Source organism: Martes martes (genome assembly GCF_963455335.1).
Source record: "Martes martes genome assembly, chromosome: 9".
NCBI classification, from domain to species: Eukaryota; Metazoa; Chordata; class Mammalia; order Carnivora; family Mustelidae; genus Martes; species Martes martes.
The window spans coordinates 3,297,196-3,316,585 of NC_137896.1; the positions used below are offsets into that span (position 1 = coordinate 3,297,196).

The 19,390-nt window shown below is 61.3% G+C and overlaps 1 protein-coding gene across 1 annotated transcript in view; it reads right to left on the minus strand.

Moving 5' to 3' along the window:
- Positions 1 to 298: 298 nt before the first annotated feature.
- Positions 299 to 19,390, minus strand: part of PHACTR3 (phosphatase and actin regulator 3) — a gene marked incomplete at its 5' end in the record, with an annotated part of 223,563 nt that continues 204,471 nt past the window's right edge. Inside the window, 5 exons of the mRNA XM_080812763.1 lie at positions 299 to 882; positions 2,669 to 2,745; positions 4,035 to 4,175; positions 5,088 to 5,149; positions 8,854 to 8,909. Of these exons, the coding sequence (XP_080668889.1) occupies positions 867 to 882; positions 2,669 to 2,745; positions 4,035 to 4,175; positions 5,088 to 5,149; positions 8,854 to 8,909 (352 nt within the window). The 3' untranslated portion in view covers positions 299 to 866. The remainder of the gene's footprint in view (positions 883 to 2,668; positions 2,746 to 4,034; positions 4,176 to 5,087; positions 5,150 to 8,853; positions 8,910 to 19,390) is intronic.

Consider the following 19,390-nt stretch of genomic DNA (forward strand, 5'->3'; position numbering starts at 1 on the left):
CTAAAAATACTCAAAGACGGCCCAATTTCCATCATGGTAGAATTTTCCACCAAGTTGTTGCTTACCTCTGGGATCATTATTCAATGATACATGAACTTAAATTCACCTGAAAAAGATAATCTGATTTTCAAGCATAAACCACATGTACTAACAGAATTTACAAAACAAAGCACACAAAAAGTTGGAATTCTCTTTTATGTGTTTGGATCTGACGGCTAGAAAGTAATAAAACCTGACTTATTTCACAGATTCCCACTTTCCTCCCAACTCCATGAAAACATAAAACCCAGGTTCGTTTCCTGCAATAAGTAGTCATTTAATTAAAGAACAAAATTAACAGGAATCAAAATGTTGCAGCTGGATTTTTTTGTTAGACATTATATATAAAAAAAAAAAAAGAAAAGTATAATACAGTCAATAATTTTGTGGAACATGAACTTAAAGAGTTCTCAAATTAACGGTGATCGGAATAAAAATGTCTCTTCCATACAATCCTGCACATGGCCGCGCGGCCCGTCCCTGTCCGAGGCCCGGGGAGGCGCCGGCACATGCGCGTCCCCAGCCTCCGTTTCGCTGCAGAACTGAAAAACTGGGTTCAAAGGCAAATGACAGTTTTCTTCTGGGAGAGCGACTCTGGGTCTCCCCCGGGCCCGACAGCCCCCACTCCGTGGACACCAGAGCGCGAAGGGCGTCCTCTGGGTTCCCCTCGTGCAGGTGAGCACAGCCCCGACTTCACCTGCCTCAGTGGTCCTGCCCCTCTCGCTGACGCGGCAGGGAGTCGAGAGCCGAGCTTCAGGAAAGTTCCCTGATGAATGTTCAGTGTTGGTATCAAAAATTAAACACAAATTCTTCTCAGAAGAAAATCTCTATGGCCTGTGGAATCTAGGAAGTACAAAGAGGCAAACAGTGTCAGGTCACACACTGGAAGTTGAAATGGCCAAAACCTCCCACCAACAAGCGTGGGGCCGTTCAAAGCGGCTCAGAGCCCACACGGGACATGAGGACGGGCCCGCTTCGCTTCAGGTGCTGGAGGGCCTCCGAGCGCCCCGGCCCCCCGGGCCTGCGCTGGACCCCAGAAGGAATGATTTGCTGAATCCTGCCTAAAACAGTCTGAAGGCTGTTGGCTAAGCTCCTGAAGTGCGCGAGGCCAACGTTTGCTAAGATCAGAACTAATCATCGACTGAGCAAAATTTTGGAAATCAGAGTTACGGTTTGGTTTTGGTTTTGTATGTTGATAACGTGTTTGTGGTAACGTGATACGTGTCACAAAGTCTCAGGTGACTAAACTATTGTGCTTTTCAAAACGGAGACTAAGTGCTAAAATGTGATATAAAAATCTTATTTCCTGATGTCCAAGTTTTCGGCCAACTCTTAAAATTCCTTGATCTAGGGAAGGTATTGAGGACTTAGGAGAGAAGTCGTGTATCCTCAGTCAACGATGCTTAATAACGTGTAATGGGAAAATGTACTCGGTATTTTGACATGAACACACACGATGCTACGTAACAATTCTACCCTTTTTCTTTAACATGGTAAACGTTAAAAACAGCTTTGAATATTTCACTGGACAATGTTGATTTCGTCAACGTTTCTGAGTGTTCCGGATAATCTGAACTAAGATGATATATTCTTGCTCAAATGTACGCCAGTCCCCGGGGGAACCTTAACCAATTTTATACTGTTTATTAGCAATCATTTCCTCCTCCTCTTGCAACCTTCATACATTTACCCTGAAAACATCCTGGAGGATGGACCCCTCACAGCCGGCTCTGCCCCGCAGCCACACTGACCTACACAGTGAGTGTCCTCAACAACAGCCTCGGTGGCCACTTGGGGACAAACCAGAAAAGGGAAGGAGTCGCTATTTTCACTGAAGGCAGAATCTGCGCTCAGGGGTCCCTTCTCTCAGTCTCTGGGGCGTGAGCCTCTCGAGGCCGCGGGGGATATGGCAAAGGGACTGCTTCGGGCGGAAGCTTGCAGCATCACGAACACAGTCTCGAGACGGAGGGAACATGAGACCGTATTGCTTGTCGCGGCAGAGGGAAGAACACACACACAGCCAGTGAGCACGGGGAGGCCAGTCTTCCCCCTCGGCCCCCCGCTGCAGACCCACGGCCCATTGACCGTGACGCGGACAGCCCGGTGCTGGAGGACGGCCGACGCGCCCCACCGGGACAGCAGCTCCCTGGCGCGGGGGCCCCTTTACCTAACGCATCACTGCCATCTCCACGCCTGGCATGACACCCGGCACGCCGTAGGGACCCAAATATTGGAGGGTTTGGGGAAGCATCTGCTTATATTAACGATGCGACTGTAAAGGCAGGGAAACAGGCACCAGTAAGTGGGAGGGACCTGGTGGCCTCCGGTCGGCAAAGACTGGCCAGGTTTGGTCACGAGAGGTCTGGACACGACGGGAGGGACCGTCGGCGGACAGGTACGTCCTGTTCCCTGCACAGAGGCCGATTCTCTGGCGCGCACACGAGCTCCTTACACAGCGGACCCAGGAATGCCGCCCTGCATCGCCCTGCACGCCCCAAAGCCACGTGTCCCCTCCCGCTTTCCGCAGAGCTCCTGGCCCCGGGCGCCCCGGCGCGCAGGGCTCTGCCTCTCTCTGCGGCTTCAAGGCAGCCAGGACGGGCACCAGCAGAGGCGCCGCGCAGAAGCCCACCTTGTCAAGTGCTTGCTGGACGCGTGCACCTCCATTTCGTTGCTCTTGTACTCGTTCAGCTCCTTACGGATGGCCGCCTGCGGGTCAGAGACGGGCGTTACAAAAGGCACAGAGGAAGCCAGCAGCCCAGGGGGATGGACAGTAGTTCCTAATGTCCCCCGAGTTCTGGCGTTCTGGAATCTATTTCCAGAGAAGAATCATCATCATCGGGCCGAGCACTCAGCCTCTGACGCCTGGTCACCGTCGTCCCCAGCCAGGCCCCCGCCAGCGCACGGCCACGTCCCAGAGAGGCCAGAGACGCCCCCCAGCCCCCTTGGCACAGGGCCGCCACGCTGAGCCAGGCGGAGCCACCTGCGGCATCCGAAGAGCCAGATCACGCGGGGAGTCGGGCTTGGGGTAAACTCGCCCGGAATTGCGCAACGAGATCATTAGGAAGCTGTTCCGGCCTTGGGCACACGGTGCTGCTGTGTCACGGGACAGTGTCGTTGTCACGTTTGGGTGAGGTGCGTACCACAGCGTGTCGGGCCTCGTCCAGCCTCCCCGGACCCCTGGGACCCTGCGCCCCCGCGGGTGAGCCCCCCAGGGACCAGCTGAGAGCTGGGGAGAGGCTGGGAGTCGTGTGCCCCGGGGCAGGACGCTGCCCTCCGAGCCCTTGCAGGCCGGCCGCCCGCAGCGCCTCCGCGGGGGGAAATGACCACCCGCCTCCCACCGGATTTTCTGGGGCTCGCGGGACGTGTGCTGGTGGACAGGCCGGATTCAGGATCCGGTCCCGGCACAGCGAGGCTGGGGGGGGACTCACTCGGTCCCTCCGCTTCCCCCACGGCCTCTGGGACCCGCCGCTTCCTTGCTCCCTCACCCCGGAGCAGTGGGGATGGAGCCAGGCCGCCTCCGTCTACGCTGCCCACGCCTTCCTGCGGGCCTCGGCCTCTCCGCCCCGTGTCGCGGTAGTGGACTCTGCCTAAACCTCCGTCCCCCACCTCTTTCCCGCCAGCCTCCAGGTTCTCAGCTCCCACACGCTCAACCCTGGGGACTGGGTCACCCTGGGTGGGGCCGTCCTGTGCATCACAGGGAGCTCAGGGGCATCCCTGGGCTCCATCCACTGTCCCCCATTTCTGACACCAAAAACATCTCCAGACATCGATTGCCAAGGACCAGACCGTCGCCTAGCCGCAGACACCGCCGCGCCCCGGATCACCTCTGTGAAGCTGACCGCCGGGCACAGTACGGCCGCCATTTCCACAGCGGGCGGCACCCCTCCCCTCCCCCCCTCCCCGGCCCAGGAACAAACCCGCGGGCCCGGCGCGGCCTGCCCTCCTCCGGTGCCGCCGGCCCCCCGCCCCACCCAGCAGGGACGGCGCCCCCGAACCTTGTCGGCCGCGGACAGGCGCGTCCAGGGTTTGTCGGCCCGCCGGTCGTAGTCCTGAGCTTTTGCCACTTCCACATAGTCGCTGAACCGGATCAGAATCTTCCTGTCCCGCAGCTCGTCCACCGTGGGTCTCTGATTCAGCTGAAATCAGAGAAGGCCCGTGAGCCGCCCGCGGCCACACCCGTGCTCTCGAGCCCGCGGACGGGCAGCACGTGTCTGCAGGGATGCCGGCAAGTCAGAAACTGGGCCATTCAACCCTCATGCTTGCGAGGGCCGGCGGGGAGGCCCGGACTGCGGCCCCGACGGTGACCCCGCAGCTCTGGCAGCGCAGCCCCGGCCCGCGGGCGGCTCGCTGAGGACCGTCAGGTCGCCGCCGCTCACGGCAGCCCCGGCTCGCTGGACCCTCTGGGCGAGCTTCAAGAGATGGTCTGGAGTGAGCAGAGGCGGCCATGAGCGGTACCGCGGAGTCAAGCTCAGGGAGGACCCACCTCCCACGCGGGGAGATCTTCTGTCGGTCCTCCAGGGCGCGCAGAAGACGGGCGAGGCCCGGACGCTGAGTTTAGACACGGCTGGGGCTCCGGAGGGGACCAGGCTGTGGGGCTGCCACCTAGGCTGGCCAGACCCACCTCCGCCCGGCGAGTCCCACACCCAACCCTCGAGGCTAATAAAACACTTCTGCAACCGGGAGCTTCCAGACAAGCCGGAGGAACCAAGGAGCCCGGAAGGTCAGCGCACGCAGACACCCAGGGAGGCTCTTCCCAGGCTCTGTGTGAAGATCTCCCGTAGACGAAGGTGATGCTGGGTCACCATCCAGCTCCCCAGAGATCCGCGGAAATGTCATCGGACCTGACCTGTCACCCGGGCACAGAGGGCCACGCTGGGGTGGGCAAGGGCGCTGCCCTCCCAGCATCTGGGAAGTAAATTCGCTGCCATCCAGGAAGACGTCACCGAGCGACACGGAGAGGCCCTGCGTCACCTCCCCCCCACCCCACTACCAGTGCATCTGTCACCTGTCCCTCAAGATCCAGGGATAAGACACTCAAATCACTGTACCTTTCTTGTCAATCTTTGCTTGATTTCTCTTCTTTCTTCCTGCTCTGTCTGATCATTCCTCTCTGTGAAAGGTTAAAACAGAAGAACGAAAAAAAAAAAAAAAGAAAGAAAAATGGGCTGAGACTCTCCTTTGGTAAAGAAGTAAGCTCCCAGCCTCTGCGATTCTGGCTGAGGTGGGTCATCGGGGACTCCCTGTGTCACGGCTGGTCTCCCTCCACTTGGCCAGCCACGTTCAGACCATGGTCTCACTGCCCCACAGGGACACTGGCGCCGGGGGAAGCTCTGCCCACCTTCCAGGCCTTCTCCTCGACTTTCTCCATGTCCGGCCTCAGCGCACACACTCGGCTACGCAAAGTTACTTGCAGTAGAAACAGGAAGCCGCCCTCCCCCTGCCCCACAACCAAATATCTACCCTCCGTGTACTGACGTCCCGGAGCACAGAGGGCACCCGCAAGCATTCCAGTAGGGTAACTGTGCACACACGTGACTATTAATGCACGTCGCATGTGACTCTCTGATAGGGACGGCAACAGAGCTGTCGGGCCGTTTTCCCTTCCGCTTTATAGGAAGACACGCACTGCGGCCGACCAGCCGCACAAGGAACAGCCCTCCCCGGCCCCGGGCAACAGAAGCTGGCCTGGGATTTACATTTGCAGGGAATATCTCCCACCCGGAGACACCAGGCAGCGGGCTGACTCCCCCCTCCCCGCGGGAGCGAGCGCACCGACAGGGCCGAGAGTCTGAGGGCGGCCTCCGCGGCTCTCGGCGCGGGCTGCACGGCGGATTGTGACTATTAACATGCAAGCTGCGCTCTCACCTACACGCGGCGGCTAAAAATAGAGCAGAAGTCAGAGCCGGGTGTAAAACGCAGGCTTTGCCCTGGGACTCCGGATAATGGATGTCCTATTTCTGGCGCTCTCTGTTGCTAAATAAAGCCTCGCGGCCCGGGCGGTAGGAAGTTCCATTCCTGGGAAGGGAGGCTCGCGGGCCAGCGCTCGCTCCTCGAAACAGGGCTGGTCCGAGCAAGGGGAGCCCTGCTGCTCGCGCTTGACCTCGCCTCCCCGCACCCGCCTGGGCTGACGACATCCCACACACGTGCGCGCTTCGGGGCTCGGGTTCACGGGCGTTCGACAGACCGTGCTCGTCTCACGTCTGAGTGTTTTAGAAAAGGAAATGAAGCCCTTTTATGATCTTGGTTCCTAATCCGAGGGACCCACCAGGAGAAAGCACATGAGGAATCTCTCCGGTCGGAAGGTTGATGAGACGATCAAGAAAAAATTGTGGAAGTACCAATCTAAGGCCAGCCCCGAGGGGTCTCTGTGACGCCACGAAGCTGATTCTTCAGATTTCTTAAAAAATCGGCCACGGGCAAAGGCCAAGTGTAGCCTCTCTTCTGTGAAAAGGGTGAGACAAAACTAGATCTTTGTCTTTAATCACCAGCAACGCCATTACCAAGGTCACGTGAGTGACACAGGTGCTTTGGAGAGTGGACGTTTGAAGGTGGCCTGCAGGGACCCCCTCTGGGGCAGGTGCTCTGTTGGGCGCCAACCCCGAGAAACCCTTCCTCAATGCCTGAGCCCACAGGTTCCCTCTGAGCAGCACCTAGTGATGGCTTTGGGGACCTTCACGTCCCCGGCCCAGAAAGCCCTGTGCCTTCTACAAACGAAGGCATCCATGACCACAGCCTCCACACCGAGATATTCTAGAAATAGAGCCAGCGGCTGGGAAGCCACACTTGTGCTCGGTAAATCGTCAGAGATGCATTGTTGCTTCTGATGCAGGGGTCAGAGCGGCCCGTGGAACCGGCCACTCGGGCTCCGTCCCCGTGCCAAGATTCCTGTTGACAAACGGTACGACTCCTTCAGTCGTCTTCCTGACCAGGGCAATGGGGACATCGGTGCGAAACCACATGACTCTGTTGTGAGGATTCAACACGGGCACGTAAGCAAGCCCTTAGTCAGCGCAGCTCGGGCTGAATGTGGGCGCATCGGGTCTGGGGTCATCACTGTAAGGGGGCCCTGTCTTATCCGTGGACGACACCCAATCCGAGTTCCGAGGGTCCTTCAGGCCTGATCGGTCACTCGTGAGCCCCCGCTTGCGGGGGCAGACACGCGAGGCAGCATTCCCGGGGGTGACCACAGGCAGGAAGGGCCTTGGGGCAGGAGGGCCTGCAGCCCGGGCCGGGGGCGGTGGCGATGCCGCTCCACACCGGACCACACGTGCTTACTCTAGTCTCAGCTCCACGCAACCAAACAGGATAACCCCCACCAGGAACCAGCAGGGAAGTCTGCAGACACCCCCACTCCGGACACCCGGGACGCCCCTGAGCTACAGACACACCGGACGGCTTGAGGGGGAGAAGGGACGGCCGGGGCCGCCGTGGGGGAAGCCCACTGTTCCTTCCGTGCACCGAAGGGGAGCATGGCCGGCCCCCACTCAGCAGCTGCGCTCACCATCAGCGGCGCCTCTTATCTGCCAAGACTAATAGACTTGGGGATGCTTCTTGGCGCAGGGACCTGGCACCCCCAGGAACGGGGCTGACATGGACGGGGAGCCCCTGCTGCTCCTGCCTGTCCACCGACCCCTGGGCTGCTCTTTCCAGGGCCTCTGGGACGTGGTCGCTTTATGAATGAGTGGTGGCATTTTCCAACCTTCCAGTACATGGTCACTGAGAGACCCTGACTCCCCCCTCCCCACCTGTCCACCGGAGGAAGCGGGAAGAACCCAGGACAAGCGTCTCTTTAAACCCGCAGACACGGCCCGAAGAGGAGGGGCCACATCGTAAGTCTGACAATAAAAACCCGGAATCCCGTCACTCAGGGTGAACTGTGTCCCGCCGCCCCTGACGGAGGGGCCCGCTCAGGCCGGAGAGGGTGCAGGGGGGAACAGGGGACTGGGACCAGCCAGGACTCTGCGCCCAGACCAGCAGGCTCTGCCACCCATTGGCTTTTGGGCATCCGCTCTGGCGCTGCCCTAACTTTTGGAAACGCTCACAGCTCTCAGAATAAAACGCCAAACTCAGAGCGCATCTGCAGCCTTCACCACAGAAAGAGGAAAAAGAGCAACAATAGTTGAAAAATCCAGGCCCTTCGAGAACACCGTTCACAGAAAACATTTTGAAAACTAAACTCTGCCGGCCAGAGACCAAACTCCCCGAGAACCACTGCAGAAGGGGTTTTACCCCCAAACCGTCCAGGACGTTCATGAGGCAGAACGGCATCCTCTGTCCCGGGGCGGCTATCCGTGGGCACTGTGACAACACACCTGCCGGGGGACCCTGGGGCCACGTGGAGAAAGGACCGACTGGTCCCGGAACGGCAGAGACGGGAGCCCGGGGCAGTGTCCCGGGGCTTCGGGGTCCTTCAGCCGCTCTGACTGCAGGGCAGGGCCATGTGCTCCTGCCCTCGGGTTTCCGACGCCGTCCGTCCCCGCGCCATCAGGACTCCCTCCCAAACCCCTCGGGAAACCTGCTCCAAACCCCAGAAAGCAAAGAGGATGCTGAGCCATTTCCCCTACATCTACAGGGCTAATTAAATAACCCTGAAAATAGGGGTATCTTTAATTACGCCAGGAGGAGAGCGTTTCTCTCTCTCTCTCTTAATTTTAAAAGGGCAGATGTCTGAACATATCAACTTTCCTTTAGGGCTTACTTCTGCAGCCGGACTTCCCTGCAGGGGAGCGTCCAGCCTGCAGAGGGGGCCGCAGGGGGAGAGCCCGGCCCCACCCCTGCACCTGGGGGAGGAGCCAGGGGTCCCCGGCTACTCACGTTTCAAGATGTTTCTTCTCTCCAGCTCCTCCACTGCCGGTCTCTGGCTTAGCCGTCTGCGGAAAAACACCAGAATTACATTTTGCACCATCGTGGCTGCCTGCAGAGTCCACCTGGGCTCAGCCGGGGGCAGAGTCCCCAAAAGCTGGAGGAGGGGAGGGGACCTCTGGTGGCGGCCTCTTGCTGGCCAATCCAGTAGGATCCTGCCCAGGAGGGAGGTCGCCTTCTGTCATGGAGCTCCTGGGGTGGACCCCCTGCCCCCTCGGGGTGTGTGGCTCATTTTCAGCCCTGCCGATCGCAGCCCCACAGCGGGATGCCCCCCAGGCGGGAGGAAACCCCTCCTGCCCAGGCCAGGCATGGGCGGCCACTGCCACCGCTGCCTCCTGCCGCGGCACCTGTCCCGCTCCTGTCCTCAGCAGCCTGGCCGGCAGCCCTCGGCACGGGGAGTGACAGCGAGCACCGCCTCTCGCCTCTTGTCCACGCCTCCCGGCCCAGCGGAGCGGAGCGGCAGCCTCAGAGGGAGGGGCGCCCCCACCCGCCTCCCCTCTCCCCCCTCCCCTCCAGCCCCAGCCCGCCCCCACCCCACCCGCGCCCTCCTGGGCAGAGAACAAGCCTTAGCAGCAGTTTCGAGTTGAAAGACTCAGAGGATCCGGCCAAAAACAAATACATAAAATAAAGAAAAGGCTTGTCAGGAGAAAGAGGCATAATTAGCCACAATTAGTGCCAAGCGCCAATTATTTTTGTAACTCCGACACTGTTGTCCTTGGGTCAGAGCCAGGAGCCGTCCCACTTCCGGACCGTTAGCCGCTGCGGAGACAACAGGGCCGAGCCTGGGAACGCCCCGACTCTGGGGCCACCGCATTTGCCCCGAGGAGGACGCAGCCTCCAGACGTGCTCGTCCTTCGGAACCCCTGTCCCAGCACAAAGCTGAGGGCGTCCCCGGGCTCAGCTGCTCCTCCGCCACCAAGCGCGCCGCGCCTGCCGGCTTTGTGCACGGCGGGTCCGTGGGCGGCCACTTCGACAGCTCGTCTGCAGGTCTGCGGGGACGCGAGCCGGCCCCCCGCGAGGCCTGGCTGGGACGCCGGGACGAAGGCTCCCGACCGGCCCTGGGAGTGGCGCGCACAAGATCTGGCTCCCTCACTGCCACCGGCACCGAGGTCCCCAATTTCCCAATGCCACCCGCTCGCTCCCTCAGCAAAGGACCAGGGAGGGCTGGCTCTGTGCCAGGCGGTCCCACGCCCCCCGACACGGCGCTCAACCGGCCTCCTCCGCCGGGGAAAGCGCACAGTCTAAGGACGAAGGCCGACAAACAGTACAAAAATGGACAAGACCATTCCGGAATGTTACGCCGCGGAGGACACAGGACAGGGCGTGTGACCAACGAGCAACCAGGCACGGCGGGGGCGGAGGGTTTCGCGTGGACCCCTTTCCTCCGAGACCACATGAAGAGGCCAGCCAGGCGAAGACCACACCTCTCTAGCCACAGCGTCCGTCCCCTAACTGCTCAAGACAGGGGAGGGGGTGCGGGGGTAGAGGGGTGGCGAGGGGAGGAGGGATCACGGCAGGCTTCACGGAAGAAGCGACTCTGGGTAGAGTTGTGGAGCGTCTGTAGGGAGGCAGAGCCTGGGGACCAGTGACCGCCAGCTGCTTAGCCAGGTCGCCTGAAGTGACACCTGGGGACTGAGGCCACAGATTTCCTCAAACCCCCAAATGCCCCCCAAATGCCCACTAGCCGGGCCTCCCCACCCCGGGCCTCCTCTTGCTGGAGGCCTGTCTTCTCTTCCAAAATGGGACCCCATCACAGACTTTCCCAGAAGCGTGAGAACGGAATGAGGTAATGCACTGAGCGTCTGGGAGCGCTAGCCTGGCACACAGCAGTCGCTCAAAAATGTCTCAAGAAAACCCAGCCTGGGAGCTGCCAACTGGCCACGGACGGGGTGCCCAGAAAGGCCTGTCACCCAATTCCTGCATCTCTCAAAAGTGCCGACGGCTCATCACCAGGATCTACGCCCCTGGCCCGTGTGTTGAAAGCCGGCCAGGTCCTGCCCCGCACGGCGGGGTCCTCCTGGAAGCCACCCGGTCAAGGGAAGAGCTGGCCCCCAGGCCAGCTCTGACCCAGGCCTCTGGGTGGACGCAGCCCCATTAGGGACCCCGCCATGAGTGACGTGCAGGCGCCGCCCCTCACCCGACCCTCCCCATAGAGGTGGCTGGGGCTGGAGCAGAGGACCCGAACCCCTCCCTGCGTGGTTCTCCCCAGGAGAGAGGATCCCACTCACGAGGGACAGGGGAGGAGGAGGCCCCGAGGGCAGGACTGTATGTCCGGAGGTCCAGTCTAGACTCACTCCTACCCAGTACCCAGGATCTCACTTCAGGAGACTCTGATCTTCTGCCTTGGCTTCAGCCAACCTTCCTTCATCCCATGCTCTGGGAGCACTCACGACCCGCAGGGCCCTGGGGACACGGTGGCGAGACGTGAGAACCAGTCCTGTGCTGGGGCCTGCAGGTTCCCTTGGGGACAGACACTCACCCTGTCCCCACACAGCACTAGGACGAAGCCTAGGTAGGTGGGCCGACCTGCGCAGGGCCGGCTCCTGGGAAGGTGCCCCTTGGGCTGAGACCCAAGGATGAGGAGGGATTCTGCAATGGCTCCTTAGACGGGCTGAGGGGTGTGAGCGTCTGTGGGGCAGGACAGCTGGACGGGGCCACTGCCTGGTGAGGGGTCTGTAGCCATCCCAGGAGTCCGAGAAGGCATACGATGGCTTGAAGCAGGCAAGGGGGGGATGGCTTGAGGGGACGCCAAGATCGGATTTGCCTTTGGAAGCCCTGTCTGGGCTCCTCCAGGCTGCTGTCCCAGAAGGGACCGGGCAGAAGCCACCACAAGGAGACACAGGCCTCCCCAGGGCCAGGACCCCCTTAAGGAAGCACGGGTGCTCTAGACCCACGAGGGGCCAAGGGCGGGTCCACAGCGTGGGGGAGGAATTTGCTCAAGAGGACAAACAGGCAAACTCCGGCTCAGTGCCCGTTAGCCTAGACCCGTGAACCACAGCGTGCCGTCCCCTCGAGCGGGGACTCGGCTCTGCTCTCCGTGTGGGGGAGGCTTCCAGAAGCAACGACCCCACCCACTGTCAGAGGTAGATGACAGAGAAGACGTGAAGGCTCAGAGAACCAAACGTGATCAGGTCTTAGCGCCCAGGTTCACCCCAGGGCCCAGGTGACCCCACGCAGAGACCCGGTGGCAAACGAGAGCGTGGAGACCCCCTCCCCACGCGGCGTGTTCCAGCGGCCCCGGGGCAGGGGATGCTCTTCATCATCTGAGAGCCAGAGGCTCTCAGAGGGCCGGCAGACACAGCTGGGCCGGGAGCTGGGGGGCCGAGGCCTCAGGGAGGGCGTGGGTGTGCTCCAGCCCCCAGGATTCCCCAGCTCCTCCTGGAGGCTCCCCCCTCTCCCGCTTCAGAAACGCGCCCCAGGCCAGCGAGTGACGAGTGAGCAGCAGGTGCCGCTGGGGAACACACGGTCTATTTCTGACTCTTCCCACGGAGAAAGCTGGAGTGTGGCAGCTAATTACAGAGCCGCGGGGGGACGGCAGCAGGAAAAGGCGTGCCAGGGTAGAGAGAGGCTGTGCCCGTCTCCGGGCCTGGCCCCCACCTGTGCACGCAGGAGAGGCCAGGATGCCAGCGCTGGCCGGGGCAGGGAGCGCGCCGACAGGCCTTGGGGGCCCCAACAGGAGGTGAAGGTCTGGAGCACCCAGCCAAGGGCAAGGTGAGGGGCGCGGTACCCCAGGGGACGGCGTATGCACATGTGGGTGTGTGTCCCATGAGCGTCTGTCACCAGCTTGGGCTTCAGGGTCCCACGGGGCCCTCCCGCCTCTCCACCAAACAGATGCCCCACACTGGGCCCTCTGCTGCGAACCCAGGAAACAACAGAGGACAGAGGAGATGAAGGGTGGGGGGTGTGTGGCAGTGAGGAGCCATGGCCTCGGGCAGCTGGCTGACCAGATGCCTGTGTGGGCCGCACGGGAATAAAGGACACAGTCGCACCGTCCACGAGGCTCCGGCTCTGCACAAGGCGGTCACGTGTCTGCTCTGCCCGCACCAGCGCCAAGGGCCACTGCCGAGGGCCACCGCACACACACAGGGGCTGAAGTCGAGGCCCAGCTTTGCCTCCTGCTAACACCCTCCCCAACCTGAGCCTCTGGTCCTCAGCTGTCACCTGCCACAGTGACCCTAAGGGGAACTGAGGGGTGAGGACACTCGGAGACAAGAAGCTGGAACAAACAGGGGAACCACTGTTACTAGTGTCTACCGTGCTCATCGGGTGTGCTGAGCCCAGGTCTCTTCCAGGCTCAACCGTGGGAGCTGCAATCTCTAACCTGCTGGCAGCCTCCATGCCCGCCAGGATCCCCAGGAAACACTCCTCCATCAGACACTCATTCATACCTTCCTCAATCAGACACACTCCCTCCCTCCCCTACCAGACACATTCCCTCCCACCCTCCATCAGACACTCATTCATACCTTCCTCAATCAGACACACTCCCTCCCTCCCCTACCAGACACATTCCCTCCCACCCTCCATCAGACATTCATTCATACCTTCTTCCATCAGACACACTCCCTCCCACCCTCCATCAGACACACATAGGCCTCCCTCCATTAGAGACTCATTCACCCCCTCCTCCATCAGACACTCATTCAACCCCTCCTCCATGAGACACTCACTCATCCCCTTCTCCATCACATTCACTCACCCCGTCCTCCATCAGACACTCACTCACCCTCTCCTCCATCACTCATTCATACCTTTCTCCATCAGACACACTCCCTCCCTCCCCCAAAGACACACACATGCCTCCCTCTATCACTCATTCACCCTCTCCTCCAACAGATACTCATTCATACCTTCCTCCATCAGACACTCACTCACCCCTCCTCCATCAGACACTCACTCACCCTCTCCTCCATCAGACACTCATTCATACCTTCCTCCATCAGACACTCACTCACCCTCTCCTCCATCAGACACTCATTCATACCTTCCTCCATCAGATACTCACTCATCCCCTCCTCCATCAGACCGTTGGTGCCAGCCTCCCACCAGCAGAGGCCCGGGGTGGTGACTGAGGCCCAGCCATCAGCCACCCTCATGGAGGTGACCCAGCTGCACTATCACACAGCACCCACCCTGTCCCACTGCCCAGTGACCGTGGGCTCCAGCAGCTGACCTGGGCCAGCAGTGCAGGGACCGCCACGGCTCGCCAGGGTCGGGGCTCCCTACACTTCCCAGCACCCCCGGCAGGGCTGTGCGGCTGGCTTGGAGGTGCTGCAGGAGCGTGGTAGCTTCCGTGGGCTCCCTCCCCTCCATGGGCACCTGGGCCTCACCTGATGGCCCAGCCTCCAACCTGAGCGGCCCCAGCCCGCCTCCGCATGAGGCCAGCTGCCCCAGAGTCTCACCTGACCACGACGGAGCCTGCATGGGAGAAATACACCTGTGCTGGGTGGGGCCATCACCATAGGGCCGTCTGACCTTGGGAGGCACAGCGCAAGCCGCAGCTGGTCATGACCCTGGCCCTGCCTCCGGGGCACCATGCCATCAGGGCTAGGCCTGGCCCCCCAGCTCTGCCTACAGCCTGGACCAGCCAAGGGCCTTCTCCAGCGTGGGGCCAGCCCCAGGGAGCCCTGCAAGGCCAGGGGGACTGAAGGTATAGGTGTCCCTCTGCCCCATCGTCCTGGGGTTGGCGACAGCCTAGCCACCAGACCCGTCAATGCTCCACACTCCAAACACAGCAGGCAGGTGTGTTTTGGGCTCACCTGATACTTCAAGAAATAAGAGCATGGAGGGACATTAATTAATTTCACCATCAATCATCAAATATCAAATACCCCATTTCCTGACTTCCCTGGAATATACAGAAAAATCCCCTACTTGGGTGCACTCCCCCATCCCCCAGGCACAGCGTGGGGCACAGTGGGCACCCTGGTGGCTGGCAGTCCCCACGCTCTCCTCCTTCTGGGCCAGGTCCGCACTCCTCCCCAGGGCTTGGCCAGACCCCGAGACCAGGACCCCAGAGCTGTCCATGGACAAGGGGCCGAGATGTGGGCCGGACCCTGCTCATCGGCTGGGAGGGAGGCTGGTGGGGGAGGGTTTTATGCACGGGCCCACCCCCAGTCCCTGCTCCGGGGGTTCTGCACACAGACACATCCCAGCCTGCTGCTGCTGAGCGGTGCATACAGGGTTTGGGGAACAGAGCCCCTCTCTCCAGAACCATGAAGCCCCAGACTTCCTGAGTGAACCCCAACTTTGTGATGTGCTCCTCTGCTCACTACCATCTCGCCACCTCTCATCTGCCAGGGAAACTGAGTCACAGGAGGTGAACTGCAGTCACACCCCCATGGAAAGGGCCACCTTCACTGCAGTCACTATAGGTCGTCTTGGACCTGCAGTGGCTCGGTGGGGCGGGCTGTCCCATCCACAGAGGCCGAGGCTCCCCCAGCCCTGCCTGTCCCCGTGGCCCACTCTCACCCACTGGACTCCCCCAGCCCCTCCTCTGCCTCAGACATTATCACCCACTGACGAGAACCCTCTGCCAAAACCCACAGAACTCCCAAGCCGAGGTCCCCACCAACAGCTCACAAAACCCCAGAAAAGCCTCTGGAACCACACTCCGTGGGCTGAGCCTCCCCACCCAGGGCTGGCCCGACTCCCTGGGGGAAAGGGCTTCTTTCGCAGAGCACGGAGTACCCGGGAAAGAGCACCGCTGGGACTCACGCCGGGCCCCGCACAGCTCCCAGTGTGACCCCGAGCCCCCCTCCTCATGTGCCCGTCCCCGTGGGGCCTGTTGGGGGGGGACCAGCCGCGCACCCCGCTCGCTGCTGTGCTTCGGCCCCGTCCGGCTCGCTTCTGCGTGCCCTGGCTCCCCACGCCCCCCGTGGCCTTGGGTTCCCACTCGCCACACCTGCTGTGCCTTCGCCACGGATTTCCAAGGCTCTCAGCGTCACCCCCACATCCGACTCCCTTCACTCGCCTAGAGGGGCGCTTTCGGGGTGCAGCAGCTGCTGTCAAGGTGGTCGGCGTGCATCTCGGCCCAGGCCACCCAGACCTTCAGTCCCCACCCCGTCACCGTCCAGCTCTGCGATGGGGGCAGCCCTGTGTCCTCTGAGCTGCGCTTTTCTCCCCTGAAAGCAGAGGACGACGGCACCCGCCTCCCGGAGTTGCGGCTACTTAAGTGAACCGGCGCAGAAGCCCGGAGCCCGGGGCCCGGCACGCAGCGGGCCCAGGGCGGTGACAGCTCCGGAACTGTCCCCGCACGGCGCTCAGGCTGCAGGGAGTTCAGGGCAGCAGAGGAACAGCAGGCCTGGCTCCGGGAGGAGGGACACGGGTCAAAAGCCGCACGTCCCAGCCTCCTGCTTGGCCCTACGTCGAAGCCCCAAACCCTGGCTTCGTCCCTGGCTGAGGTTCAAACGGGACTAACATCCCCGCGGTGTCCCCGAGAACTGAGAACGGATTCCTTCCACGGAGACAGGGTGCGGCTCGGAGGGAGAAGACGCAGCGGCCGGGCGGACGGCCCCACACCCACGGCCACCGGGCTATTCGGGGAGCTCCTTGCCGTGAACTCCGAGCCCGCCACTGCCCCAGCCTGGCGCCACCCCGGCGTGCTGGCCTTTCTGCGTGGGACGGGTTCCCCGGGCAGGGCAGTGTCCCTGCAGTCATCCCGCGGGGTGTCCTCCCGCCACACACGGCCCCGGGCCGCGCGCCGGCTGTGGGGAGCTCCCCCAGGGTGCCGCCAGGGCCGCGGACCCACAGGAGCTTGTAGGCCGGCCTGGGAGGGAAGGCCGGGGGACAAGAGGCCTCCCGAGGGGGTGACCCGAAGACCAGGCCCAGGAAACAGAGCAGGGACAGGCTGTGGGCTCTGAGCGGGGGGGAGGCTTCCATGTTGGGGAACAGCAGCCCCCCCTGACCTGAGACCCCCGGGCCCTTGCAGTCGCCCTGCCTGGGTGCTGTCCTGTGCTGTGGGGTCTGCGTCCACACCTGAGCCGCACCCGTGGTTGGAGGGGGGAGGGGGAGAAGAGGTGGGGAGGAGGCAAGAAAGCAGGACTGTGCTGGGGATGGGGGCCCGTCCAGACCCCACCCGCGGCCCCACCTGCTGCCCGCCACTGGGGAGATGGGGGCTGGGCACACGCACAGTCGGGATCACGACTCCAGGGTCAGGGCCTTCATCCACCCAGAATCTCCCCCCTGCCCCCCGATTTCCCACGGCTGCTGCCCCACCCCCAGGGCAGGGCCGGCCACTCAGCCAGGGGTTCCCAGGACAGGCTACATCTCCTGGGGGTGCTGGGCGGCAGCAGCAGTGAGCGTGTGGACCACAAAGGCGCCCCCCCAGATCCCACGGAAGTAACAACCACGAACAGAGTCCCTGTGTCACGTGCAGAACGGCGGAGAGCCCCAGGGCGGGAAGTTCAGTGTGGGCCCCAGTGTAGACCGACAGTCCTCCACCCCCGTGGGTGGGACCGTCAGCGCTGTCCACCAAGATTAGAAACGCCCGTGTCCTCTGACCCAGCGGCTCCAGCTCTAGGCGGACAGTTTCTGAAGTGCCCTTACGTTATAGCAAAACGCAGGGCAGATGCTTTCTGCCCATTTAGGGCCTGCACAAAGGAAGCAGTGGGCCGGCACGGAACTCCACACACGTGGAAAAGGACAGGGGCGGCTACACTGGCCTTCACGAGAAGGCTCGTCCCCTGGACTCTGGGAAGAATGGGCAGAAACGTGAAGACGGAAAACGCACAATCACGCTGTGGTGAAGGATCTGGGCTCCGGATCTGGCCTGGGCTGGGATTCTAACTTCTGCACAAATCAGCTCTGGGATCTCCAGCCTGCTCATGAACTTCTCACTGCCTTTTGCTCTGGGATAGTCGGAGGTGTTCACCTGGCAGTGACAGTCCCCAGGTGTCCATTTGGTCCCTCATCCAGATGCCACAATGGCAGTCTTTTGTAGGTGTGATTACAGTCCACAATCAGGTGACTTTATGAAAGGGAGACTGTCCTGACTGCTCTGGTGGGCTTGGTCCAATCAGTTGAAAGGCTTTAGGAGCTGGGCTCAGGCTCTCTGGTGAAGACAGAATTCCACCTGTGGACACCGGCCTGGACCTGTGCCTGAGGGCTCCAGCCCTTCCCGACAGCCCGTGTCACGGGTTCAGACCTGCCTAGCCAGCCCCGCGGTCACCCACATCCACACCGTGAGATCAATCCCTATCTGTCTCCTACTGGTTTCCCTGCTGTCCAACTGACACCACCTCCTTGTCTATAAACGAGGATGACAATACCACGGGAGGGGATCTCCCCAGTGTCCCCACTCACCGGCTCTGGAAGCACCCAGCCTCCCAGTCCTGGACGGCCGGAACCCCAGGACCGTGCCTGGCCCGCGGCTGCTGCCCCTCACGCTCTGTCCTCCACAGTAAGTCCCCTGCCCGTCGGAACGGCCCCCTTCGTTCCCAGACCTATGTGTAGCAGGTGTGCTTATTTTTGTGATTAGGTAAACTAATTAAATTTTACGCACATTGATTAAATGACTTAATACGGCCGTCAAAGGAAAACATTTCTGTGAGAGCAGGGTTGAAGGCTTGGAGTCGGGAAAGTGAAGATGCTAAAAATATCCTGCTGGCTGGTGCGGGAGAGGGAGTGAAATGACGGGAGGGAATCGAAAACTCCAGGGGGACTCTGCACGCAGATTCTTCCTGGTGACTCTCCGCGCTCACTCCTCTTCAAAAAACCTGACACTAGAAACCGTACAAAATGCACCCTGCCTCTGTGCCACTCGGGTGCACGTCCTCCCTCCGTGGCATGTCCTCGATCCTCACCTGTGTGACTTGGGCTGAAGGAAAGGATTCCAAGCAAGAACAGGTCCTGTTTATAATTTCTGCTTTTAACCGGATTTCTGAGGCATCACCGGTGTCTTGCCCTGTCCCGTGTCCCTCGTGGCCTGGGAGGCGCAGACAGGGCTGTCACAGGCAGGGGTGCGGGCAGGGGCTGCAGACAGGGCCCCAACCTGGACGACACAACACCAAGGCTGACGGAAACCAAATGTGCACTTGAAAGCCTCCTCCACCAGCCGCCGCCCCAGATGACTCATACGGGACACACAGCTCCATCGATGCACTCGGGAGCAGCCGGCCCTCACAGCTCAGAGAGGTGAAGCAGGGGCAGGGGACGGGGGCAGCAGCACCCCTGTACCCGGCATGCTGGGAGCACTTCCCGTGTCCCACCACCCTGCACTGTGTGTCCCTGCGCCTCTCACAGGCTCGCGTAGCTGACCCCCGGTCCTGAAGGCCCTGCCTCCAACCTTCCCCTGTCCCCGGAGCCCAGAGTGAAGGGTGGTGCACAGAAGTTGCTCGGGAAGTGAGCCCTTGAACTGAGAGGGTGTCAGAGTGGGTGATCACTGAGGAAGGGACAACAGCATCCGTCCACACCGCAGCCCCCAGCTTCTTGCCACCTCCCAGCGCTAGAGTGTACGTGGGGCACTCGCCTGAGCCCATGGAGATTCCTC